Source organism: Trichoderma harzianum (assembly GCF_003025095.1).
Source record: "Trichoderma harzianum CBS 226.95 unplaced genomic scaffold M431scaffold_15, whole genome shotgun sequence".
Classification (NCBI taxonomy): Eukaryota; Fungi; Ascomycota; class Sordariomycetes; order Hypocreales; family Hypocreaceae; genus Trichoderma; species Trichoderma harzianum.
The window spans coordinates 73,727-99,728 of record NW_020209263.1 but is presented as its reverse complement, the minus strand read 5'-3'; the positions used below and the strand labels follow the sequence as shown (position 1 = coordinate 99,728).

At 50.9% G+C, this 26,002-nt stretch overlaps 9 protein-coding genes across 9 annotated transcripts; 4 read left to right on the top strand and 5 right to left on the bottom strand.

The window, feature by feature from the left end:
- Positions 1-112: 112 nt before the first annotated feature.
- Positions 113-4,323, bottom strand: M431DRAFT_95879 (hypothetical protein; the record flags this gene model as incomplete). The annotated part of the gene is made up of 3 exons (XM_024924751.1): positions 113-3,150; positions 3,207-4,134; positions 4,195-4,323. The coding sequence occupies 3 exons, from the start codon at positions 4,321-4,323 to the stop codon at positions 113-115; spliced, it is 4,095 nt and encodes a 1,364-aa protein (XP_024769703.1).
- Positions 4,324-4,362: 39 nt separating this feature from the next.
- M431DRAFT_259038 (hypothetical protein) lies at positions 4,363-5,237 on the bottom strand. The gene has a single exon (XM_024913848.1). The coding sequence runs from the start codon at positions 5,112-5,114 to the stop codon at positions 4,659-4,661; it is 456 nt and encodes a 151-aa protein (XP_024769702.1). The 5' UTR covers positions 5,115-5,237; the 3' UTR covers positions 4,363-4,658.
- Positions 5,238-5,651: 414 nt separating this feature from the next.
- On the top strand, positions 5,652-7,112 carry M431DRAFT_9326 (hypothetical protein; the record flags this gene model as incomplete). Its single annotated transcript, XM_024924455.1, has 4 exons — positions 5,652-5,853; positions 5,924-6,623; positions 6,688-6,995; positions 7,060-7,112. The coding sequence occupies 4 exons, from the start codon at positions 5,652-5,654 to the stop codon at positions 7,110-7,112; spliced, it is 1,263 nt and encodes a 420-aa protein (XP_024769701.1).
- Positions 7,113-7,635: 523 nt separating this feature from the next.
- On the bottom strand, positions 7,636-9,579 carry M431DRAFT_499479 (hypothetical protein; the record flags this gene model as incomplete). Its single annotated transcript, XM_024917803.1, has 4 exons — positions 7,636-8,081; positions 8,154-8,296; positions 8,354-8,962; positions 9,029-9,579. 4 exons carry the CDS (start codon positions 9,577-9,579, stop codon positions 7,636-7,638), a joined length of 1,749 nt encoding a protein of 582 aa, XP_024769700.1.
- A 1,017-nt stretch (positions 9,580-10,596) lies between these two features.
- Positions 10,597-11,560, top strand: M431DRAFT_259007 (hypothetical protein). Its single transcript, XM_024913847.1, has 2 exons — positions 10,597-11,069; positions 11,140-11,560. Exons 1-2 carry the CDS (start codon positions 10,755-10,757, stop codon positions 11,293-11,295), a joined length of 471 nt encoding a protein of 156 aa, XP_024769699.1. The 5' UTR covers positions 10,597-10,754; the 3' UTR covers positions 11,296-11,560.
- Positions 11,561-11,907: 347 nt separating this feature from the next.
- M431DRAFT_95798 (hypothetical protein) lies at positions 11,908-13,358 on the top strand (the record flags this gene model as incomplete). The annotated part of the gene is made up of 2 exons (XM_024924742.1): positions 11,908-12,924; positions 12,996-13,358. The coding sequence occupies 2 exons, from the start codon at positions 11,908-11,910 to the stop codon at positions 13,356-13,358; spliced, it is 1,380 nt and encodes a 459-aa protein (XP_024769698.1).
- Positions 13,359-13,579: 221 nt separating this feature from the next.
- Positions 13,580-15,431, bottom strand: M431DRAFT_95872 (hypothetical protein; the record flags this gene model as incomplete). Its single annotated transcript, XM_024924750.1, has 3 exons — positions 13,580-13,923; positions 13,985-14,694; positions 14,764-15,431. The coding sequence occupies 3 exons, from the start codon at positions 15,429-15,431 to the stop codon at positions 13,580-13,582; spliced, it is 1,722 nt and encodes a 573-aa protein (XP_024769697.1).
- Positions 15,432-17,353: 1,922 nt separating this feature from the next.
- M431DRAFT_96222 (hypothetical protein) lies at positions 17,354-22,717 on the top strand (the record flags this gene model as incomplete). The annotated part of the gene is made up of 1 exon (XM_024924803.1): positions 17,354-22,717. One exon carries the CDS (start codon positions 17,354-17,356, stop codon positions 22,715-22,717), a length of 5,364 nt encoding a protein of 1,787 aa, XP_024769696.1.
- Positions 22,718-23,289: 572 nt separating this feature from the next.
- On the bottom strand, positions 23,290-25,982 carry M431DRAFT_54083 (hypothetical protein; the record flags this gene model as incomplete). Its single annotated transcript, XM_024921082.1, has 2 exons — positions 23,290-24,755; positions 25,778-25,982. Coding segments are annotated over 2 exons (1,671 nt in total), but the record flags the coding sequence as incomplete, so codon positions are not given.
- Positions 25,983-26,002: the final 20 nt, after the last annotated feature.

The following is a 26,002-nucleotide window of genomic DNA, read 5'->3' as shown; positions in this document are numbered from 1 at the left end:
TATAGGTTCCTTTGCCCAAAACGTCCAAACTGTTTACCTCTCCCTCTATACTTGACACTACCTAAGCTGAGATGCAGCTTCACATTGCTACCTTATGTACATACATACTAATCTATCCTAACATCTGCTGCAGGGCGTTGATCCTATACGATTCGCTCCTCTCCACAAGCTCCTCGTGACGTCCTCTATCGACCACTTGGCCGCCTTCGACCACGAAGATCACGTCAGCCTTGCGGACTGTGTGTAGCCGGTGAGTGATGGCAATCACGGTGATGCCTCTGGCTGCCTGCTCTAGGCCTTCTTGCAGCGCCCTTTCGCTCTCTGCGTCAAGGGCACTGGTACTTTCGTCGAGCAGCAGCAGCCGCGGCTTTCGCACTAGTGCTCTCGCAATGGCCAATCTTTGGCGCTGGCCCCCAGATAATCGAGATCCGTTGGGACCACATTCTGTCTCATAGCCCTTGGGCAGCGACATGATGGTGTTGTGGATGTTGGCTAGCTTGCAGGCTTCTTCAATCTCCGAGTCGGACGCCTCGTGACCTGGCACGGCACCGAGTCCCACGTTGAACTTGATGGTTCCATCGAACAGGGCACAGTCCTGTGGCACTACGGCGATATCATGACGGAAATCCACTCCCTCACGAGCGCAGATGTCAACCCCGTCGATTTCGACGGCTCCACCAGTAGGGCGATACATTCTTTGAACAAGTGACATGATGGTGGACTTGCCAGCTCCCGATGGCCCCACGAGACCACAGAATTGGCCGGCCGGTATCGTAAATGACATGCCTTTGAGAATCTGGATGTGCGGCCGAGCAGGGTATGCAAATGAGACATCACGGAAAGTGATTGTGGCGCCACCACGACTTGAGTTGAGCACGCGACTTGAGACTGCATCTGGAATGGCTTCAACATCCTTCTCTCCGCGTGATGAAATTTCAGGCTCAGTGTCCTTGGCATCAAGGCGTTTAGAAGACCCAAGATTGATGAGACTCAGGATTCTGGATGCTGCTGCTCTGGACCGCGAGACCTCAGGGGCCAATGTAAACATCTGGCCCCACAACTGGGCACTCACGAGCATGGCCATGAGAATGATGAAGAATTGAGCCTGGCTGTACTCTCCTTTTGTGATTCTGGTCGAACCCCACCAGTAAGCAAAAGCATAGATGAGGTTGCCGATACTGTTGGCGATGGCCAGCCAAAAGTTGGTATAAGCACTGGACAGGGCCATCTCCCGTTGCGGAGCCTTGAGTGCTCGACGATAAGTGTGCAGGATTTCTTCTTCGATTGAAAGCGAGGATACGGTTTTGAAGGATGTGACAGCTTCGACAGTGATGCCGAGCGCATTTGAGAATGCTCCGGCATGCTTGCGCTCAAAGCGCGAAAGGGACCGTACTTGCATGATGCCCGAACCTAGGAGTATAGGGACTGTGACCAAGCACACAATGGCAATTTTCCACGCAATAATGTGCGACAGAATGATGGCAACCAAGAAATTGACGACAATGGAGAACATTGTTCCCATGATAGATCCGCTGAAGCCACCAACAGCAGCAGCATCTGCTGTGATGATGGAGAGCAACGAGGATGGCGAACGACCTTCTGCCTGATGCCAGTCGAGTTCTTGTTCATACAACGATCGGAAGGTGAGCACGCGTATTTTATAGAGAAGCTTTTCCGCAATGTAGCCAAAGCCATACCAGCTCCCCGTGTAAGCGAACAGCTCAACGACCGCCAGCATGAAGAAAAGACCGCCAAAGAACTTGCCTGCCCATAGAATCTGATGGGTCGAGTTGCAGGGACTCACTTTTTCGACCGTGTTGCCAAAGATGACACCTGCTGAAGAGAACGTGCCACCAACGATGACGGCGGAGAAGACGGCCAAGAGGAGCATCAGTAGATGCGGTCTAAGCATGCGACCAAGGCTCTTGATGATTGTCCAAGCTGACTGGCTGTCATCAAGTGTCTTGTCTTCTGCTGCAACAGGCTCTTGTCCGGATTCCTGCACATTTGAAGTAGAAGCTGAGAGCTCTTCCTTTGTCGTCGGAATCGCTTCATCTAGAGAAGCTTCCTTCTCTGAGAGTATGATGTCGGCATCACCCTTGGACGTGCTCGACAGAGATGGCGTGTCGTCATGTTCTTTGGACGCCAGATTCTGTAGGCGGACCATTCCGGCATACGAGCCATCCAGGGCCATGAGCTCCAGATGAGTGCCTTGCTCAATGATTTCGCCATTGTTCATAACGATGATGTTGTCGGCGTTCTTGATTGTGGACAAGCGATGCGCGATGGCGATAATGGTACGACCCTTGGAGATGGACTCGACTGCCTCTTGGATGCGTCGCTCACTAGCTGAATCCAGGGATGCTGTAGCTTCGTCGAGGAGAAGGATCTTGGGGTCTCGGATCAGAGCACGAGCAAATGCCAATCTCTGCCTCTGCCCTCCGCTGACGAGCTTTCCGGCAGTGCCAACAATGGTTCCATATCCGTACTCCAGTCTGTCAATGAAGCCTGAAGCGTCAGCCAGGGACGCAGAGCTGCGGACCATTTCAATGAGTTCAGCCATGCCCTGACTATGCGCCTGTGCGACGGTAGTCAAGTCTTGTCCCTCTCTGACCTTTGCTGCCACTTCAGCAAGCCCCTGCCCTAGGATGATGGATTGGAATTTTTGATACTTCTCCCATGGCGAGTTGAATAGTCCCAGTGCAATATTTTCCAAGATTGATCGATCCAGGAGCGATGGTTCTTGTTGAACCAAGCTGATGAAGCTTCTCAAGTTTTTCACGTTCAGTTGCTTTAGGTCATGTCCGTCGAGCAACACTTCTCCATCTTGAGGGTCGTAGATCCTCGTCGTCAAGCCAGCTACGGTAGATTTGCCGCTACCAGAGAGTCCGACTATGGCGGTATACTTGCCAGCGGGACAGTCAAAGGAGACGTTTTTTAGAACAGGTTGATCTGGCCGAGAGATGTAGGCAAAGGTGACGTTTCGGAATGAAATCGAGGCGGCGGCAGAATCCGAGAGTTTGAGGCCGGCGTCGGATCCCGAGTTGATGATGGCTGGAGTGTCGATATCTTGCCGCAGCTTTTGGAATGCAGTGGACGCACCGCCTAACAGAGGCAAGAGAGGCGCGATTGAGCCGAAGACAACACATGCTATGTTAAGCTGTCAGCAAAGACTTGAATCATCCCTATTATCGTTTGGAGCTTACCGTCCACAAGGAGGAATATCACGGTGTAAATCTCTCCCACCGATACGCCGCTGGGGTCAGCAATTGTCTTGACAATCTGGTGGCTGCCTTGCCAAAAAGACAAGGCATTTGCCGCGTAGGCAATGAAGTAGAGAGTGCCGGCTTGGACGGCTGCGGCAAATGCTTTCTTGATGCCCTTTTTCTGAGCAGTCATCATGTGGGAAGAAAACTTGGCCTCCAGGCGTGGCCCGGCACCAAAAGCCTGGACAACTGCGATATTGGACAAGGTCTCTTGAGCAATGGACGAGGCAGATCCTATCGCGTCGGACATGGCACTGGTAAATTTCGCCGTGAATGCACTCCCAAGACCGGCCATGAGGAAGAAGGCGGGTATAAGGGATAGGAGCATGGCCGCAAGCCTCCAGTTCTTGATGAAGGCGACGATGTACGCCGTCAAGAAAAAGGACGTGCAGGCGATGCAGATGCCAACCTTCTCGGAGGTACCCGACTGAACAGCCTGTACGTCTGCATTGAGGCGAGATGACAGCTCACCGGCCTGACGTTGATCGTAAAAGGTCGCGTCTTGCTGCAGCAGCGCCTGGAAATAGCGGTCTCTGATGCGCGCTTCCAGTCGACGGCTGAAGATGCTCCAGCAGACGATGTAGATGTATATCAGGGCAAAGCTGGCGATGCCGATGTAAGTAAGCTCGAGCACCTTGCTGTCGATGGAGGACTGGATGCGCGAAGCCTCGTCTGCGTCAGGGGTTTGGGCATCGCAGCTGGCGGTGTTGAGGTCGTCAACGAGCTGGCCGAAGAGGATACCCATGAGAGGGAATGGAACTCCTGCTGCCGCTGCGGAAACTGTGCCGGTGACGAGGAGGACAATGTCGATCCATTTTGGGTTGGCATAGACGAGAAGCTGGAAGTAGACGAAGAATTCCGAGATGAACTACACATGTTGGTGAGCATCGTCATGTCTGCAGACAAAGATTGGGCAAACTGAACTAACATTTTTGGCCTTGTTTTGCTCTCCTTTAGCATTGGAGCTGGATTCTACCTTGGCTTCATTACCGCCGTGAGGCACCACGGCAGCTTCAGTCACGCCATTGGGGACTGCTGCGTCGTCCTGAGCGGCCATTACTGACGAGTAGCGGTTTGTGGATGGAGATTCTACAAGCCGCTACACTCTCATGGCCTATCTCAGCACATGAAGAGATGGAATGGTCTGATGTTCAAGATGGAATCGCCGTCAAAACTACATGTAGCTGCACAGCTGCCGGCAGTTGAGCGTCTAGTTGCCGTCACGCGAGGTCCGCAAATCTTCTAGCTCTGTCTGCATGATCGACAGCAGACGCGAAATGGATCCGGGTAATACTGAAGGGACACTGCCATGATGCCTTCTCTACTCCCTGGAGCTAGTCCACACTGAACTCACAGCAGCTCTGGAGGGACCCTTGATGAGCCAGCAGGGTATCATTTTTTCTTCTCTCTGAGCCACCAGTTATTGCTGCTACGTGACGAGATGCTCCACGACAAGACCGACAATATCCACCGCTTGGGCTCGTGAAAAGGACACAAAGTACCGTTTCGTAACTCACATGTTCCTCCATCCGCAGAGATACACGCCCCTCCTCGAGCGAATCCTTGTCTCGCACCTTGTACCGGTACATTGTGTGGCCCAAAGCGGGACCTTGTTCGGATCAGATAATTTCTCTCCGCGCAAACGTCTCCACTAAGCGTCCGAGGATCGGCCCAGAGATAATCAAAGAACGAAACTTGGCATGGGGGGAAACCAAAGAAGAAAAAAAGCATTGCGTAAAGAGAACTGGGGCCCCGAAAAAATAAATGCCTCTTTATCCTTGGGGCCGCGCTGAATTGCTCGGTCTTCGAGGGTGGAGCGTCGGCCGTCCGGGTGTCCGGGATTTTCATAGCCTCACGGCCTCGGCCTCGGATCTGATAAGATGGGACGCCCTGCGAGCTGCATGGACGGAGTAACTCGGTGAATTGCGTGGGCTACCTGGGTATAACTAGGGGGGAGCCATTTTGTGCTCACACGCCCCCCTTGGACCTTTGGATGGGATGTTTTTTTCGAACTTGCAGATGGTGTTTTGCTCTAACGGAACGGAGTAGTCCCGCTTCACACATCTTGGCGTCGATGGCAGTGACGAAGCAACAATGATCTGCTCTGTGCCATTTTCTGTATTGAAGTCATCGAGTCCTAGTATCGGCGTCTTGACGGCTCGGACATCGTTTCGGCAGATCGCGGCTCAAGCGGTTTCGTCGCAGCAAGCCAAGCGCTGGCGGACCACAAGCTGCTGCTCCAGCAATTCATCCTTTTCCTCGATCAACACTCGACCGAATACTAGCAACCGGAATCTCTTGAGCCCTGTCCAGCTCCGTGGCCTTCATTGCTCATCACATCTCCGTCTTGCTACCGAAAGCACTGATATTCCAGCTCACGCCATTATGGGTTCGATTCCGGATACTGCCCCTGTCGTTAGGGTCTTTATTGCTGGTGGTTCTTATGCTGGCCTCTCTACGGCTGTCAACTTGCTTGATCTGGGTGATGGCTTGTCACCGCGCATGGCACGTGAGGAGTATACACACCACCCTAGTGTTCCGAAAGTGAACTTCCAAATCACTATTGCTGATGAGAGAGATGGCTACTGTAAGTTGTACCAATACGTCTGCATCATTCCTGGTGCTGTAAGACCCAAGGAGATTCTAATACGATATAGATCACTTGATCGGCTCTCCATTGGCTCTGGCAGAGTCAGAATACGCAAAGAAGGCCTGGGTCCAGTTCCAAGATCTCCCTGCTCTGCAAGTCCCCAACGTCCAATTCGTCCAGGGCTCAGTGTCAAGCGTTGATTGCGATGCCAAGACAGCAACTGTTGTCGATAGCATCACAAAAGAGCCCGCCACTCACCAATACGACTACTTCGTCACCGCTACAGGCTTGAGGAGGGTGTGGCCTGTCGTGCCCCAGTCTTTGACTCGAAAGCAATACCTTCTTGAAGTTGAGGCGCAAATCAAGGCTCTTGATGGGGCCAAGGATGGCATTCTCATTGTCGGTGGCGGTGCTGTTGGCATTGAGATGGCTGCCGAGCTGAAGCATGTGAAGCCTCATCTCAAGGTGACTTTGGCGCACTCACGAGACAAGCTCTTGTCATCCGAGCCGCTGCCCGACGAATGCAAGGACAAGGCTTTGGACTTGGTCAAGGAAACTGGTGTCGACGTGTTGATGAGCCATCGCTTGGCCTCTTCTACAAAGGTCGAATCCCCTGATGGCTCATCGAGATATGAGGTCGAATTTACGAATGGACATAAAATGACTGCTAGCGCGGTCGTCATGGCTCTCTCCAAGAGCATCTCGACGGCTTCATATCTCCCTTCGTCGGCCACCGATTCCGAAGGTCTCGTCAAGATCGTGCCCAAGTAAGTTCTCACCTTGCGATTCCTTAACGGAGCAAATCGCTAACATTTATGCTCTCTTCCTCAGTATGAGCTTCGACCCTAGCACCCCTAACGCCACATCCCATTTCTGCGCCGGCGACGTAGCCAAATGGTCCGGCATCAAGCGCTGCGGCGCCGCCATGCACGGTGGACACCTCGTTGCGAACAACATTCACCAGCTGGTACTGCAGCAGGTTGCGCAGCACCAGCCCAAGTTCCAGGAACTGCCGGAGATTCCGCCCATGATTGGGTTGGCGGTGGGCAAGAATGCTGTTGCGTATGGACCGGATGAGGGCGTTATTTCGGGTCCTGAGGTGATGCAGGCATATTTCAGGGATGACTTGGGCTGGGGAAGTAAGTTATTTTATTCATGACCTGACCAATCTCTTTATGTTCAGGATGCTAATGAATGATGCAGTTTGCTGGGATTGGATGCAGCTGGGAGGCCGAAAGTCGGAAGCCAAGGCGTAGGAGACGAGCCCTTCGTAATTAATCGGAAAGAAAGTATACATATTGATAAATGGGTCGATGGGAGAGATTATTGGCGTTTAGGAGGCTGGCATATTGCTTTGGATGGGAAATCCACGAATAGAGTAGATTAAATAAATGTCGTGTTCACGCACCGCCCTGGGCATTATATGTCCAAAGACATAGAAGGATAAGCATGTGTTGTTAGCCTATTCTTTATATGGCAAATTAAATTAAAATGGAATATAATTCTGATTTTGATGTATCAGGGGTCTTAGAGATCCAGATGGAGTTTGAATGAGAACAACGCTCACTATAGTATTGCACTCGACACCTAAAGTTTGCAGTGTACATTCATTAAAAGCTGTATTGAATTATATTTTTTATGTTTACTATTGAAATAATTTGTAATCTATGAAATCATCCACAGGCAACTATAGGAGTAGAACGATTCACACATAATATAGTGAGATATACAATCCCATCATGGCCTATTTTTTCTTTTTTCTTTTTTGGCCACCAACGCCTAAAAGACGGTTCCCTTGACCTGCTTGTGCTGTCTCACATCAATGTTTCTCCACATTGCCGTGCCAACAACAGACAATGATAGCACGGCAGTGCCAGCAATCAGCATCATTTTCTGGCTATCACCATATGCCTGCTGAATAGCGATACGCTCGGGAGATCCCATCGGGTAAGACAGCTGAACATCCAGACTTCCGTAGATGTCTGTCAGATTTCCTTGCGCAGACTCGGGAAGATATTGTCCCAACTTCTTTGGGAAAACGGCCTGCCAAACTGCAGCGGCGACAGTAGATCCAATGGCACCACCAATAGACGAAGCCATGGCCTCTACAGCCAGCACAACCGCGACATATTGGTGAGAGGTCGCTGCCATGATGGCGGTTTGTTCGCAGATAACAATGGTACCACCAGCAAAGGCAATGAAGATCTGGCACATGATAATGTATCCTGATAGTAAGGGGGGAACTATTAGTAAGAGGTATAGTTGACATGTGATGATGGGGATGGCCGTAGTCTTACCTATGTTAACATCGGGCTGACGGAAGTGAATCATCAAGCCAACGCCAAGAATGGTGACCGGGACTCCAAAGAAGAGGCAGATGGGCTTGAATTTTCCGGTGTAGCGAATGACGAAGCCAACCAAGATTGCCCACAAGCAGGAACTATTGCCTTGTTAGCGATACAGTCACCCATGGAGGAGATGGTTTCTCGTCTCATACCCTATGCTATAGATGTTGCCAACATAGCTGGACTCAGTAACGTTAAGCCCGTTGACCACTTGGAGGAAGCTGAGAAAATAGCTGTCCCAGATATAGAAGCTGACGAAAACAGAGGAAGCGAGGATATTGGCGCCAATGACAGTGCGGTCCGTGAGAAGAGAGTAAGGAATAAAGGTAACGGCCGCAAAGAAACGTTCCCAAATGGCAAACACGATGAGAGCAACGAATCCTCCAACCAAGAGGCCGATGATGAGAGACGATTTCCATCCATCGGATTGGTAGGAGTAGATGTTGAATGGGAGGAGGAACATAGCCAGTCCTCCAGACAGAATAAGCAGCCCGATGATATCAAACTCTCGACCGTAGTAGATCAAAGATTGGATAAAAGTTCCCTTGTTTTCTCGCGGGCGGATTACGCCGAGCTGCTTCGCCTTCTTGTTGTAGTGCATGAAGAGGAAGAAAAGCGGCAGGGTGATGACCGGAGTGATGATGGCGAAGCTACCAAACCCCCATCGGAAACCGGGTCCGTTCAAAAAGGCACTGGAGATAGGACCGGAGAGCCATGTGGTAATGATGTAGGGCGAACTACTATAGGCGAAGATGAGGCCTCTGTAAACAACTCTGTGTTAGCCTTCTTCCACATTTGTGATGTACGGGGCACATTGCCAAACTGACCGATTGCGCAGAGATGTTGTATCTGCGAGGAAGACTGAAAGCGAATAGTCCAAGCCGTTGTAGCCAACCCAATAGAACACCTGAGCAGCGGCGTAGGTCTCAACGTTATTGCAGCCAGCCATCATAATCAAGCCGAGTGTAGTAAACGCGATGGAGAGAATGTAACCCTGGGGACGGCCAAAGATGTCGAGGACCTTGGCCAGGGTCAACTTGAAGACACCTCCTATGATGCTGCTCATGACGCTGACAGTCGGCGTTAGGGAGTGTTGCTGGAAGGCGGACGTGACCCAGGGCGTCAGGTTTCCGGTCGTGCCTTGCTGCATGCTGTCGACAAAGTAAATCACCCAGATCATGACAAAGGCAGTCCAGAGCGCGCTTTTGGTCCAGACGGAGGTGACGGCCTCGATGTTCTGCACACCGGCCTGCGCCTTGGAATCAGGGCCGTCATCCTGGTCGGAGTCTTGAGGGCCGCCGACATTGATGTCCAGCTCGCTTTTTCCAGTTTCACCGCCGTCGACGTTGTCGCGCTCGGGGGCTGTTTCGACGGACATGGCTTGGAAGAGACAATGTTAGCCGCCTGTTTCTGGAAGGGAAGCTTACATGACTATCGCAAGCAGAACGGTTTCAAGGCCGTCTTTATGGTTAAAGTTAACCACAACTAGGAGGGGGTTTTACTTACTGGATCCGTAAGTTGCGGCTTCAGAGCTCAATCAAGAGTCGATGATCCCGACCATCGAGGCCATCAGCAGGACCAACGCTACTACTTATTTGCCCCAGAGGTCACCAAAGAAGAAAACTGAGGAGTTCTAGATTTTGCCGCTGACATGGATGACGAAGAGGTGTAGACAGGGTTCGAGGATAGTCGCATGCGGCACTAGTCGTCACTGCACCTACCCAATCAATCCATTGTTTCAATCATACGGAGTACATAGACTTTTGATATGGACCACTTTCTTTCCATGACTTTTCGGATTTCAATCTTCGTTGGGAACATGAAAAGGCCAATAAAAGGCTAGTATGTGAAGGATAAGCGGCCACCAGCACTCCGTCGGTCTCCATCCTGGTCTGGGATCGAGGACGTAGTTCCAACATCCATCTTCTTAGTGGTTTTTAGTATGGATGTGCCGGAATGTGGCGGTTGAACCAAGTTTCCATGTAAGAGCTACTCGTCCACCAAGTTTTTGCGCGGCCAACGTACAACATACAAGAGGCTGGTCGGCACATTTTGCCGCGTAAATGATGGTCCTGTGCTACTATTTCGTAGCCGGGGCAGGGTTCCATCCTTTCTGTCAGGCTATCACTTTCGTTGTGGCACTAACCAGCAGAGACCCATCGTTTCTGTGCCGTAAAAGATTTTTGTTGCCTTCAATCGTTATCACGACGGATCGAGCCAACGGCAATTCCAGGTGACATATCCTGTCTCAACAAATGGAGCACCGGCTCTTCTTTTTCTGGAGCCATGATTCTCACTCGCCCGTCAGTCCCATAAAGGGCCCGAAGCTGCAATACCTTCAATAGCAATATGAATGGACAATAATATGCTGTTGCTGTTGCTGTTGCTGCTGCTCAACTTCAGACTTGAGCCTCGTTTAATCGGTGGTGTGTTCATGTTCTCGAAACGGGTACTCGGCACTTCTTGTGTTCCACGGAATAGGGCAAACCCGCCGACGATGATCAACTTTGCGTATTCAGCAACTTCCTAGTCTAGTGCAAGAAGAAATACGCAATGGTTGGTGGAGAATCTCCCAGGAGGGAAACGACTCGAATTATCAGATCATGTATGTCCAGGGCTTGGATGCTTTTAGCCGCTCCGACAACCGGACGAACCCCAATAAAGTTATCTGATCCGCCCAAAGCGCAAGGATCGGGCGCCACTCTCGTGCTAGTAACGACTCAGAACAGAATCCAGGCACAAAGAAAGAATAACCGAATTATTACGAAATCAAAAGAAGAAGAAGAAGGACAATTTTGGGGGAAAGCCAAGGAACTGAACCGAATATGGAGCGTGCGAGCGAGAGGCGGAGACAGAAAAACTCTGCAGGTGGGAAGCCTGAGCAGATTATCTCCCAGACTGATTGATTAGATCCACTGATCTAGCCCCGACCCAGCAGGGCTGCATCGCCTATCCTTCGGTCGATGGACTCGGCTGGGCTAAGCTGGTTGACTCGTCGCTTTTTCTGCCTCTTACGGACACTGGATGTACTGTACAAGCACCAACATGGGGCCTGGGATGCAGGGGAGGGGGTGTGAGGTCAGGTCCGGGATAGTGCAAGTTGGAGTTTTGGCCTATTCTTTCCAAACTTTGTCTCTGTACCTGTACTCGCACCAACACCTGGACCTGGTCATGGATGGATTCTCTCCAACTCGTACGAGCTTAGAACTGCTAAGCATACCGGTCGGTGCATTCTCGCTGCGTGGTGATCGGCCGTCGATCCTTTCATCACTCACGGCAAGAAGAAGTACATCCGAGCGTCACCTATAGCTCCAATCCCGAGGTGGTTTACTCATGACTTCAGCTGTCTCCATGTAGGTAGTACCGTAGCATACACATGCTAGGGCTGGGCAAATTATGTGCATGTACCGAGTAACCATGAGGCGGAAAGGTGCGGGCATGAAGCCCCTTCGTGTCAAGTCTGTCGGCCGAGGCAGCTTGGCAAACAGCCAGTTGTTTGCGGGTGAAGCTTTACCTATAGCTGCTGTATTAGTAGGCAAATCTATTGTACTTGTAGTATTTAGGTGTTTTTATTCTATTTTGTTATTGAATTTCCTCTCTTTTGCTACCCATTTGTCACTACACCTTTCAGTCTAGCTTCAGACAAGCAGACGACTTACACGCCGCCTTGTTGAAATCTATCCTATTATTCTTTCTTGTTGCTGCAATGGCTGCTGTTTCTCTTTCATCAATACCCCCCGATCAAACCGTGATCAAGCTTCCTCATCCTTATCACACCGAATACACCATCCAGAAAGCCTCGGCCGAGCCAACCTCAGACAACAATGTTGAACACTATCGTCTCAACATCAAGCCCAACGCCTCTTCCGGAAAGAAGCCCCCCGTAGAGCTTCACGCTGCCCACGCCGTCTTTACTGAGCCAATTGATCTCAAATCAAGCGAGCTGCCGCCGCACTCAAATAACAGCGCCTGGGCACGCGCCAGACGATCGCCATGCGCAACCGTGTCCTGGGATACTCTTACAGAGCGTCCTACTTTGGCGCAGGCGTGGCTGATACTCTATGTATTGTTCACTACGCGACCTTCTACAGAAACGCTCAGACTTGAGCTCACCGGCGCAAACGCAATTGTCTTGGGGCAGCAACTGAAGGATGTTGCGCTCGCCATTGACCACCCACTTCGCCCCCAGGAGCAGCCTGGGCCATCCACAACGACGGATAGTATTGTTGTCGTGGCCTTGCGATCAACTTTCTGGCAGGGCGCTGGATCTCCTTTCGGTCCTCGACCTGTTTGGTGCCCCGAGGAATCTTCATCGGCCCTGCCCTCGTCCAACCCGTTGCACTCGTATCCCCTCACGCCTCTCCAGCATACAATGACGATAACTTCAGCCGGCGATCCTCAAGATCCTGACCGACGCCAGCAAACGTGGCATCCGATTCGCCCTGCCAAGCCGGCTCCTGGCGCTGTCATCTACAGTCGATGGATCCCCCATCTGCAAGAGACGTTTTCGATGGTGTCGCTGGATTGGCAAGATGCTGAGCATTTGAGGCTCTTCCATGAGTGGCAGAATGATCCTCGTGTGTCGCAGGGTTGGAATGAGACGGGAACTTTGGAGCAGCACCGAGAGTATCTACGAAAGATGCATGTTGATCCGCACCAAGTTGCTGTTCTGGCCAAGTGGGACGACGCCTACTTTGCGTACTTTGAGATTTACTGGGCCAAGGTATGAAAGACAAAAACCATCACAAGCTCTAGATTACAATCCCGAAGAAAGATACTGACTCAATTGCATAGGAGGATCGGCTCGGAAGCTACTACGACGCCGGAGACTTTGACCGTGGCCGCCACTCCCTTGTCGGCGATGTCCGTTTCCGCGGCCCGCACAGAGTATCGGCGTGGTGGAGCAGCTTGATGCATTACCTCTATCTGGATGATCCTCGAACCATGTATGTCGTGGGCGAGCCCAAGGACAGCAACTCGACGGTCGTCATGTACGATCTCATCCACGGCTTTGGCCTTGACAAGTTTGTCGACTTGCCGCATAAGCGCAGTGCCTTTGTGCGCTGCCACAGAGATCGCTTCTTTCAGCTTTGTCCGTTGGGCGATAATGAGAAGGCAGTTGGTGGTATGAGGATTGGGCTGGTTCCGAAGCTGTAGTTGCATGATGGAGAGTGTTTGAGTAAGCCTTGGTGGAAGTAAATATTCATGTAGTTCTATAAAATACATAGGTTGTTTTGAGATGCCAGTTATCTCCTAAAAGTCCATTTATATATACAATAAGAAACCTCGATATCTTCATTATATCAAGCAAAAACACATAAGCTCTCTCTATTTAAATCATATCCTCCATCTATGTACATGTACTCTATACAACTTCTCTACAGCTTCGAAGTCTTCGCCAGCTTACTCAAAATCTCATCTCCCAGCTTGGCCATCTCGAACTTGCGAATCTTTCCGCTTCCCGTCAGAGGCACATCCGCAGGCACGCCATCCTGGCCCAGCCAAAACACATGCGCCGGGGCTTTGTGGTTGCCCAGCGTCTTGCGAACCCAATCTCTGACTTCCTGGTCGGTCAACTTGTTGCCGCTGTCGCCCAGCTCCACGAAGGCTCCGACAACCTCTCCGTAGTGCTTATTTTTGAGGCCGACGACGATGGCGCGAGAAATGGAAGGATGGGCCACGAGGCGTTCTTCGATTTCCAGGGGATAGATGTTCTCGCCACCTATTTGTACGACGAGTATTAGAATTGAGAGCTGTGAAATGCATTTTGAGTTTCATCTTACCTCTGATGATAATGTCTTTGAATCTTCCCGTGATGGAGCAATAACCTTCCTCATCAAACACGGCCTCATCACCCGTATGTAGCCATAGCACTCCCGCCGCGTCGCGAATCATTGTCTCATTAGTCTTTTCCGAATTGTTCCAGTATCCAGCCTGTAGCTGATATCCAGCCATACAAAGCTCGCCTCGAGTGCCAATCGGCACAATGTTACCGTCGCGATCAACAATCTTGGCCTGCGCGTGTGGCATCAGTGTCCCGACTGTCGTCAATCTCCTTGTTATCGCGTCGTCCGTGAATGCATTGAAGCATGTAGGTGAAGCTTCCGTGAGACCATAACTGCTAGTAAACTCGGTCATACCAAAGCGGTTGACCAGGAGCTCCATCAAATATCGCGGAACTGGGGCGCCAGCAATGATGCCCGTGCGGAGCTTGTCGCACTTGAAGTTGGCCGGGGGTTCGGCCTGGAACAAGGAATCAAACATCGCCGGAACTCCGTGGATAGCAGTGCACTCTTCGTCGGAAATGGCCCTGAGTGTGGAAGGAATGTCAAATACCTCTGCTGGGTAGACAATCTTACCGCCGTGAGTGACGATGGCCAGGAGGCCGAGGACAAGGCCGAAGCAGTGGAAGAGCGGCGGCGGACAGCACAGGACGTCCGAATGTGTCAAGCGCATTCTGTCACCGATGAATCGAGAATTGTTGACCAGATTACTACAGAGAATGAAATGTTAGCATAGGCGAGACGAAGAGAGCAGAGAGCAGGATTGGATTGAAACATACTGATGGGTTAGCATTGCTGCCTTTGGTAAACCCGTTGTGCCGCTTGTAAACTGCAGATTGACAACTTGGTGAGGAAGGACCTTGCTCATAGCTCTATACAGCTTCTCATGGCTTTGTCGAGAACCGGCCTTGACGAGCTCATCATACGTTGGGTATTTGTCGCCCTCCCCCCTCAGGATCACAACCTGGATGGGAGAAGCTTCATTGTGCAAATCTTGCAGCAGCGCCGTGTTGTCCGTCCGGCCAATTGTACGAGTCACAAAAAAGACCTTGCAATCGGAAAAGGTGAGGCCGTACTTTGCTTCGGTCGCCGTGTAAGTGTTGTTCAAGATGACGAGGATGGCACCGATCTTGGCGACGGCAAAGAAAACTGCAGCATATTGCTCGCAGTTGCCAGCCATTATGCCGACACGATCACCGACGCCAATCCCCATATTGAGCAGAGATTGGGCCAAAGCTGAACTTTGCTGGTTGAGTTCGTGATATGTCCATCGTGCGCCTGTCCATGGAATAACGAGGCACTCTTTGGTGCCATATTGGTAGGTTTGGAGCTCGAGCAGCTCGCCCAGAGTTAGATCGACGAGAGGAGGATCAGATGGGCCATGGAGCAGAGAAAGCTTCTGGGTAGGTGCCGTAGGATCTGGCTGGACAGCTGTTGGGGCGTCCATGTTGGCAAGCCGATGTCTTGATAGGGAGCTTGTAAGTGAGAAACTCTATTATTACAACTTCCACGAAGATTTCACTACCTACAGTATACAGAAATAACGAGAGAATGAGCCTTCTATCTGCTAATTGGCGCTTCTCCTACGTAACCGAGGAACTTGCTGAACTGGTTGATCGAGTCCAGCCCGTCTGTCACTTCTAGACCCACTGCAAGTCCGGCTATTTGACACCAAACAAAGCCTAGCAGCTCATGTACATCATATCCGACAATGTGCCAAGCTGAAAGGTTCCTCTAATTCCAAGAAGAGCTGGGCTCTCCCGCTATTTCGAGACAAGGCCCTTCTCTCGCTGTCAGGGCGCCCGAGAATTGCCGAGAACAGGAACAGGCGCCAAGTCCCCTTGCGGCGTTTTCGCGGCATCAAGAGTCATAGATCCAGTAATCAGATGATCTGATAAGATTTCATCATGGGAGGGCATCAGGAAGATCCACTAGACCTGTGAAACCACGGTCTTTGCCCCGTTGGCATGCGAAGTACCGAAATCGGCCCTGGCCCTTGCATTTGCCGGCACAATGGAGAGAATGGGGAGGGATATGAAAATTTTTCTTATCAGATCCTCTAGTTCATCTCCATAAAGTGGCCGTCGCTTTGGCCAAAGTAACTATACATGTGCGTTGTGGAGGGATGGTGAACAGGGGAAGGGGGTGTTAGTTGCGACAGCCGATGTTTGCATGTGAAGGCCGCTACTTTACCAAAAGAGGATGCTGGGACGGTAACTGCCAGTCAAGTAATTAATATGCATAATAGTATCCGCAGGTAATGAGGTGATTTCAATGTATTATTGCTCAAGTGTGCTTGGCACTGCGAAGCCCTTTTGTTGGAGTAGAATCTGCCGTTACGAAATAGTAGCAGGGCGAGTCTTGCTGGTCAGTAAGTTGGTGTATTTGCTATTCTCTTGTCTCATACTTGCGCCTTTGCCTCCCATAAATCCTCATCAAATCTTTAAAACAGCCGCAGTAATGGAAAATGCCGCGTATGTGCCTGCTGTACGTAATCGTTTGCCGTAGTGGTTTGTATCGTGTGAACGACCCCATCTTCCGTATTCGCATCGACATTGCCAAAGTACGAGTACATCATTGCCGGTACTTTTTCTCTCATCCTCCTCCTCCACCTTTGGCTACACAATTTCTTTCCCTCTTCCACCTCTCCACTCTCCACCCAAACGTCGGCGCAAAACACCAATCAGTTGTCGAGATAGAGAAAAAAGTTATCAGATCGTCCCAAGTCCCAGCTGCAGGCTAATTACGCTCCACTTGGCATCCTGGAGCTTCCCCACCAGTTTTTATCTGATCCGTCCGTTAGGCCCCGAGAACGAACAAGTTCCTTCAACGTACCTCCAAGTTCTCTGCAAAACAAACCCCCCTCACTGCACCTTGGATGGGTCAAAGACCCTTGTCATGCGTCAAACGAATGATATCCGCACCCCTCACTTTGAAACCTGCACGAAGCTTCACGGTTCAACGTTGAAGCTTGGGGCAACTGCTGCCGTCACATCGATGGAGATGGGGCCAAGCTATGATGATTTACCCGAAAGGGTGCACGCCGTACGAGTACTGACTTGAATAACTGGGAATGATGTGTGAAGCTGCTTTAGCTCCGAGGCGGCGCGGCGCGGGCATCGTCGGAGGTGGGAAGTGACAGCATTTAGATGGTGAAGAGAGGCATTTGCATGTGTTCTTGGACTCCAGAAGCCAATGCTGAGCAGCGAATATCCACGTTTTTATTATACCACCGAACGATCGGAAATTCGCCTTCACCATTGATGTAAACCCTACGATATCGTCTAATCACGTCTCAGCAAATCAGCCGCAATGGCTATCGATGGAGATGGAAATGACTATACCGGTTCAGCCAAGCTCGCAATAGGCATGACGGCGAGCCCTGAACAGTTGAAGAAGCCGACGGTTGAGCAACAAAACGAGGTACCAACCAGAGAGAACGGCATCGCCAGCACTGTCGACCTCGAACAGCTGTGGGCGTGGAATCAGCATGTGCCCTCCTATTTGCAGCGCTGCATGCACGATATCATAACAGAGAAATCTCAACTGCAGCCGGATAAAATCGCTGTCGAATCTTGGGATGGAAGCTTGACGTACCAAGAACTAGACAGCCTTTCATCACAACTTGCTAGGCAGATTCTACAGAAGAATGCGGGAGCCGGTAGCAGAATTCCGCTATGCTTTGAAAAGTCAATGTGGACTGTTGTTGCCGTCCTGGCAGTCATGAAAGCCGGTGCTACATTCTCCCTTACAGATCCGAGCCAGCCAGTCGCACGATTACAAACAATAGTCGAGCAAACAGGGGCGAACCTCGTCATCACTTCCGTGGCTCAGAGCGGGTTAGGCAAAGAAATATCCAGGGAGGGAGGCCAAGTTCTCGCCATATCTCGGGATTATTTTGACGGAATCAAAGAGCCCGAATTGAAACAAGACTTACCTCAGGTATCTGCAGAGACGCCAATGTACATCATTTTCACGTCTGGGAGCACAGGAAAGCCAAAGGGTGTTGTCATTACCCACTGCAATTATACCAGTGGTGCGGTTCCTAGAGCAGAGGCCGTTGGCTACAAATCAACTTCCCGTTGTTTCGACTTCCCCTCTTATGCCTTTGATGTAAGCATTGACTGCATGCTATGTACACTGGCAGCTGGAGGGCAAATATGCGTACCATCGGAAGAAGGGAGGATGAACGATCTTAGCGGTGCCATTCGACAGAGTAAAGCCAACATGGTTCACATGACTCCTTCTGTCGCCAGAGTCTTGGATTCCGACATCATCCCATCTCTGGATGTTCTAGGCCTGGGTGGTGAGGCAGTGTCTGCGAGCGATGCGGCGGCCTGGAGTCAGCACACTAGTTTAATTATTGCGTATGGACCATCTGAGTGTACTGTCGGTTGTACCATCAACAATACGGTTACCATCTCGACGGGCATCGGCAAAGGTGTTGGCGGCGTGACCTGGATTGTCGATCCCGATGACCACAACATCCTCATGCCTGTCGGGGCAGTTGGAGAGCTCATCATTGAGGGCCCAGTGGTCGGTGTCGGCTACCTGGATGAACCAGAAAAAACAGCAGAGGTCTTTATCGAAAACCCTTCATGGTTGGTTTCCGGCTATAGTGCCTTCCCCGGAAGACCTGGTAGGTTATACAAGACAGGCGATCTTGTGCGATACGAAAGCAACGGCTCCGGCTCCATTGAGTTTGTAGGTAGAAAAGATCAACAAGTCAAGCTTCGGGGCCAACGAGTAGAACTCACGGAAGTTGAGCATCACCTACGAGCCTGTTTGCCAGGCGGAATCAAAGTCGCAGCAGAGGTGATAAAGCCAGAGAATGGGGGCGCCCCTTCACTTGTGGCATTCCTTTCAGAATCCATCTCTGCTGGCGCTTCTGGAGTAGATCCGGCCATCGTCGAACCATCTTCGGAGCTTAAAGCTGCCTTGGCAGCGGTCAATGAAGCTATGGGAGCCAGAGTGCCACGATATATGGTCCCAGCGGCATTCGTGACTCTTCAGCATATGCCTTCGTTGGTGTCTGGCAAAACGGACAGAAAAAAGCTACGTGAGATTGGAGCTGCAATTCCACGAGATGTTTTCAGCCGAATGCAAGCAACTGAACTCCAAGAGGAAGAAGATCCAGAAACAGAAACAGAGAAAAAGTTGCAACAAGCATGGATCAAAGTCCTCGGTTCAGACGCAAATATATACAGACAGAGCCACTTTTTTGCTTTGGGAGGCGACTCTCTGCGTGCCATGAGACTTGTTGTCACTGCTCGCGAGCAAGGCATCTCCTTGACGGTTGCTGACATTTTTACGAATCCAACGCTTAGTGGCATGGCTTCAAAAGCTACTCAGGCGTCAGAATCTTCTTTGGATGAGATTCCGCCGTTTTCATTGTTAGAAGAGGATTGGGATCTAGAAAGTGCACGAAACGAGATGTCCACTCTTTGTGGCGTTGAGGCCAGCGCTGTAGAGGATGCATATCCATGCACTCCTCTCCAGGAAGCCCTCATGGCCTTGTCAGCCAAAGTCAAGGAAGCGTATGTCGCCCAGAGAGTCGTGGAACTCAAGGATGTCGCCACCGCTGAGAAGCTTATCGAAGCATTCGATATCGTACAGCAAGATAGTCCCATATTGCGCACAAGAATTGTGCAAATCCCCGGGCGCGGCCTTGTACAGGTTGTCATCAAGGAGAAGCTGAATAAGTTCTCAGGTACCAATCTCGATGAGTATCTGGTGAATGATAGGAATGATACAATGGAGTTGGGCAAGAATCTTGTCCGATACGCTGTTATTGATGATGCCACGACAGGAAAGGTCAGCTTCGTGCTTACCATTCATCACGCGTTATACGATGGCTGGTCTATGCCCCTGGTCGTCGATAGAGTAAACCAAGCCTATAGCGATCAGATCTCATCACGACCAGCGCAGTTCAAACACTTTATCAAATATCTGTCGACTATGGATATGGGTAACTCTGCAAATTATTGGCGAGATCAGCTTTCAGGAACCAATCCCTCCCAATTTCCGCCTCTACCTTGGCAGGGATATCAGCCCCAGGCTGATTCATTGCTGGAACAATATATTCCTCTAGAGGATGGGAAAGCATCAAATGCTACTACCGCTACGATTATTAGAGCAGCGTGGGCTCTCGTAGCATCTCAATACATCAACAGCACAGATGTCGTCTTTGGAGAGACGTTAACCGGTCGAAACGCACCTGTTATCGGGTCCGAGGAGATTGAAGGACCAATGATCACAACCGTTCCCGTGCGTGTTCAAATAGACCGGGATATGCATATTTCAGACTATTTGCAAAGTATTCAAGAACAGGTGGTGGGCCAAATTCCCCACGAGCATTTTGGTCTGCAACATATACGCAAACTCAGCCCTGACGCATATGATGCATGCGAATTGCGGACAGGCCTGGTGCTACACCCAAGTGCAGATGATGAGCCCGTTCAGTCCGATGATCTCCCAGCGAGCTGTCTTGTCCCAGCGGGAGATGCAGAAGCTGCTCAGGAGGCTCTCAAATTCAACACCTACCCTCTCATGCTAGTCTGTTCAATAGATCCGCGAGGATTCCTCGTCATGGCCAGTTTCGATTCCAAGACTGTATCAGTTCCTGTGATGGAGAGGGCCCTGGACCAGTTTAAGCAGATTGCACAGCTGTTGTGCAAACAAGGCTCATCTACTCTAAGCAGTCTTCAATCATCTTTGACTAACACGGATGCTGAAGAGCTCCGAGGTACAGTGCTTAATGCAGACATTAGCGAAGCAGCAAAGGAGTTTGCCGGTATTCAAGCAGCCTATGTCACAGATTCCAAAGATCCAAATATTCCTGTCCCGGTGTTCGCAGTTGGCGAGCTGATCGTTCAACACCCAGATGAATTGCCCAGTTTGACTGAAATCTCTCCGCCAACCTGGATTGAGTCAGTATCCAGTTCAGCTGCCCTATCACAGGGCAAATTCTACAGAACAGGACGTTTGGCCAAGTACGACTCAACTCAGAAGCCTGTCCGCATCAAATTGATAGATTCCTATAACGAAAGAAACGCACAAGTGCCCCAAGCAGGAATAGCCAAGAGTCGAATATCGGCGAGCTCCAGCAGACAGCGCAAGTTGCGCAGTCTATGGGCCCGCGTGCTGCGCATGAGCGAGGAGGACATTGGCCTGAATGATGGATTTTTCGTTCTTGGCGGTGATTCCATTGCCGCCATGAAGCTCGTATCAGAGGCTCGGGTCGAAGGAATCAAATTGACCGTGGTCCAGATATTCCAGAAACGGACCTTGTACGAAATGGCCAGCGCCATGGAGGAAGTCGAGAAGCCAACATCGTCCACAGATGTGACCACCACCTCAGATAAGATAGTGAAGCCATTCTCCCTGATCAATCTACAAGATGAGGATGAGAAGTTGCGCTTCGTCAACGACATTATTGCTCCTCAGTTGGCCGATTCAGCCTGGCGCATAAACAATGTTCTTCCTACACGCCCTCTGCAGCAGATTGCCGTCAGGGGCACAACTCAGCTCCCACGCTTCTCGGCGCGATATGAAATCATGTATTTCGACAAGGTTATCAATAAAGAAAAGATGGTGGAGAGTTGCAATCAGCTCGTGGCCCGCAACGAGATACTACGCACTGTCTTCACGGAGCACCAAGACGAAGGCTACGCCGTCGTCCTAGAAGAACTCGTGCCATCGTTTGTCGAGTACGCCATCGATGGCGACGTCGAGGCATTTGCGCAACAGCTGTGCCGTCTGGATGCCATGACGAGAATGCCACTGGGGTCAAGCTTTGTGAAATGGCTCCTCGTTGAGTCAACCACCGGCCAGTCATGCCTCATCTTCCGCCTCTCGCACGCCCAATACGATGAGATCTGCCTCCCCATCATGCTTCAGCAGCTCTCCAGCTTGTACCAAGACCAGCCAGTCCAAGAAACGGTTCCATTCTCCGCCTATGTCCATCACGTCCTCGGCCGAAATCTCCCCGAAAGCATTCCTTACTGGACAGACCTCCTTTCAGGCTCATCCCTGACCGTCCTCAAGCCGGACATCCCCGTCCAGCAGCGGAACCACTTCGCCATCCAGCACACCGTGGACATATCCTCGCGCCTCCGCGACATCACCGTGGCCTCTCTCCCCACGGCCGCGTGGGCCCTGTGTCTCGCCAGTCGCCTCTCCCTGCGCGACGTCACGTTCGGCGAAGTCGTCAGCGGCCGCAACATTGACTTTTCGCACGGCCCGGCCAACGCAATTACAGGCCCCTGCTGGCAGTACATCCCCGTTCGCGTGCGTTTCGAGCCAGGATGCACCGCTCTGCAGGTCCTCTCCGCCGTGCAGCATCAGCACATTGCCAGCTCCGCCCACGAGGGCATCAGTCTCAGTGAGATAGCCACTCTGTGCGGCACCACTTGGCTGAGTGCTGATGGCCCCAAGGCTTCTGATCTGTGGTTCGACTCCGTCGTTCATCAGGACGTTGAACATATCGAGAACCTAGCCTTTGCCGCTGCGGGAAGCAGTCGCTTGGAAACGCTCTATGTACACGAAGAGCCTTTGCGCGAGTGGAAGATTCAAGCATTCGTTCACGACAACAGCAACAAGCTAACATTGGAAATTGTAACCTTTGAGAGCTGGGGAGGATTCGCCAGAGAGTTACTGGAGGACTTGGTCGCTGCAGTAGCAAGCTTGCTGAGAAATCCTCACGCCAGGTTATTTGAGAATGAATCAGAGTAGAGATGCAATATGTATGTATATATAGATATATATAGATATATATAGATATATTATTCACGTAGCTATGATGTTGAATTGCAGGAAAGAAAAAGACGCTTGAGGAGAGATTTGAAGCGCCATACCAAATGTTCCAACGTCCCAGGGAAAACGCAAACCCATACACAGACTCCATCACTCTCCCGTCCGTTTTGAAATTTCAGTAGAATCGCTGCTCGTTCGAATTTAAATGTTGAGAAATATTCGTTCATCATAAAAAAAACAAGAGTAAAAGAAAACCTGAGCGGCGGTGGTCATCCAATCCCTTTTCTTCGCCAAAACCTATTACGCTTGAATGGGTATATAGCACAGACCTCACCAATGCAGTGGTCTGTATATCATAAACAAAAAGCGCCCCCAGGTACAAGACCAAAAAATGGCAATTTCCAGTTTCTCAAGACGCCACTGATTCCCACCACGTCGTATCGCGTTTCAGGCCATTATATGGTAAGCCAAAGTCGCAGTCTCCCCGTCAAACCCACGTCGGCAGGCGTATTATGTACTTTGAAACGTGATGATCAATGGTTTTAGCCTTCTGGCTGTGCTCCCAAACCAAGCACTTTCTGAAGACTTTTGCGAATGCCCATGCCGGCGTGATACTCGTCGTCCTTATCGCGGCCAATTAACCCAAAACTCAATCTCCGCGCAGTGATGCCGATTGAGCCCCCCGTGGTTGTCGATGCCTTTTTGGCCTTCTTACGCCGCATTGTAACAACAATGGGTTCGGGGGCTGATGGCTTTGGGGGCCATTCGCCGTCACGTTTCCATCCTGTCACACAGGAGCGTATCATGTCTTGCAGGTTGATCGGGCATGACGGTTGTAAATTGTTAAGAATGACCTTGTCGTAGAGGCTAAGATAAAGCGAAGGAGTAATGGAAGCTCGGAAAGAATTGGTGGGGGGCAGGATTGGGTATGGGATGGGCAGGAGCGTCTCAACTGGTAGCAAGCGATCGGAGATGCGGTCAGAGTCTCTAGAGCCTTGCTTGTTGAGGTCCTTTTCGTCCTTGGCCATTGATGAGATGTCGGATATCGTGCCTGTAGGGCTATTTCCAAGCGGATTCGGATCGATCAAAGCAGCCGAAGGTGGTGATCCTGAGATGGAGCGGCGGAAGAAAAAGCGCCGGGGAGAACGAGGAGACACCGGTGGTGAAGAGACTGGTTTGCTCCGCACACGAACGGTCTTTGCACCAGTCCAAGCGTTTCGCCGTGCCTCGAAACATGCCAGCCCCTCATTCCAAGTCATTTCCTCTCTAGCAGCTCTCCGGCGTGCAGCTCGCTTCTCCAAGATTGAAGTCTTGGTAACATGATCGGTGGCCTCCAGTTTGTCTAGAGAAGTAATAGCAGCCTCGTCATCGGACAGGTCAGAGTACCATTCCATGCGGGGGCGGTAGTTGACAGCATCCTCTGATACAACGCTGTAGACTGAATCTGTATCGTCGTCGTTCTCGGCGTCAATGTCTTCATGGTCTGAAGCATCTTCGCCCTGATCGGTGCTGTCAACGGCGTAGCCAGCATCTTCGGAGGCCCGATCACGCATATCTTTGGCCGAATCGACCCTGATTGCTTCAGATTCTGAATCTTTTGTGGTAGAGTTTCTCGGCTCATCGGAATCAGATGGCTTCTCGGCGGTTTTCTCTCCAGGCTTGCGGGCCGGTGCCCACTGCCATCCCCAATTGGTCCTGACCTTGGCGGCTAAGTATTTTTTGATGGCATCCTTTTGCCTGTACTTGTCTTTGCTGAGGAGGTCTTCATATTCGGGAGCAAGCCAAGGAGGTGAGTTTGCTGGATTTCGTGACTGGGGACTTTGTTGGCGGAGTCTAGACAAAGGGGATCGTGACCCTTTGTAAAAGTCTGAGAAGATCATGGCTGTGTCAGGATCTGCAGCCGAAGAGATGGCCTCTGGAACTGAGAAAGCCTGTGAGGAAGAGGTGGTGTGGTCTTCTAAAGGAGACGGCGGATGCCGATGACCGAGACCAGTATCGGCAGTGAGATCTATAGTGTCTAAGAGATCGGGCAATAAGACGTCAGCACCTTGTTAATGATATTTATCCAAGCCAAGAGGGAGGGCAAGGGTTGAGGCGGAGGCGGTGTAGATTAAAATGGATATAAGCTGCAATGGCGATGTAACTAGCGCTGAGTGTCGAAGCTTATGATGAACCATGAAAGTAGAAGTAAATGAAAGAGAAAAGGTTTAGAGCGATAAGGCGATGTGGTGAGATGAGCTAATTGGGGAGAGCAAGAACAACACAAGCAAACTAAGCTTGAAGATTTGGCTACGACTGAAGCTGACGGTACTAACCTTCACTACCCAACGAGCCAGTGACTGGTCAGATGGCGTAGCTTCAACGGTTGTCTCAGCTTCGGACTGAGACCAAGGGAAGGAGGGTGATGCTGCCAAACTAGCAGGGAAAGAGTATATAGAGAATATAGCGAATGTGTGTAAGAGGGAGCGGGTGTGAGAAGCTAAAGAGATCCAGGAGGGGGAGAGAGACTGGAGACAAGCTTGACAGCTTAACCGAGGAAGCAAGAAGATATAAAAACAAGGGTGAGGATGACAGGAAGAGACTAGAGGTGAATCCAGGGTTCATGTTGATGCCTCCCAGGTACGAGTACCTCAGGCACCGGCAGTGAAGAGGAGCGCAACCATTTCATCATACCAGCCGTGAATCCTTGTACCACTGAGTACCAGCTGATGCAATGTCTCGGGAGGGGAAGAGCTCGCACGACGTGCCACATTGACAAGTCGAATTAGACAGCGGTGCAACAAATGGTGGCTTGGAAACACTAAAGCTTAAAAGCACACAAGAGCAGGGCAAAAGACAGAAACAGCCGCGTGAAAAGAGGCGTCAAGGAAGGATCAGGAGTGGGATTGGTGGGATTGGGATTGGGATGAGCATTTCAGGATCAGGAATGCGAGGCTGTGGGCAAGACAGAAGGTGAAACAGGGTGGGATTGACGGTATGTTGTTGTTGCTTTGTTGTTGATGATGTTGGTATAAAAGACGAGGCTATGCGTCAACTTACCGTTTAAATTTGGCTGTTGATGGACGGCTGACGAGGGGTCATTGCTGTAAGTTGCGAGTGGTGCAGCTGCAGAAGAGGCGACAAAGGCAGCGCAAGTAACGGTATCGCTGGTGCTGGCGGTGGATGAAGATTGAGGAGAAGAAGACAGTTGAGGCGAGGCAGAAGAAGCAGAGGCAGAAGCAGAAGCAGAAGCAACAGCAGGGACAGAGACAGAAGTAGAAGCTG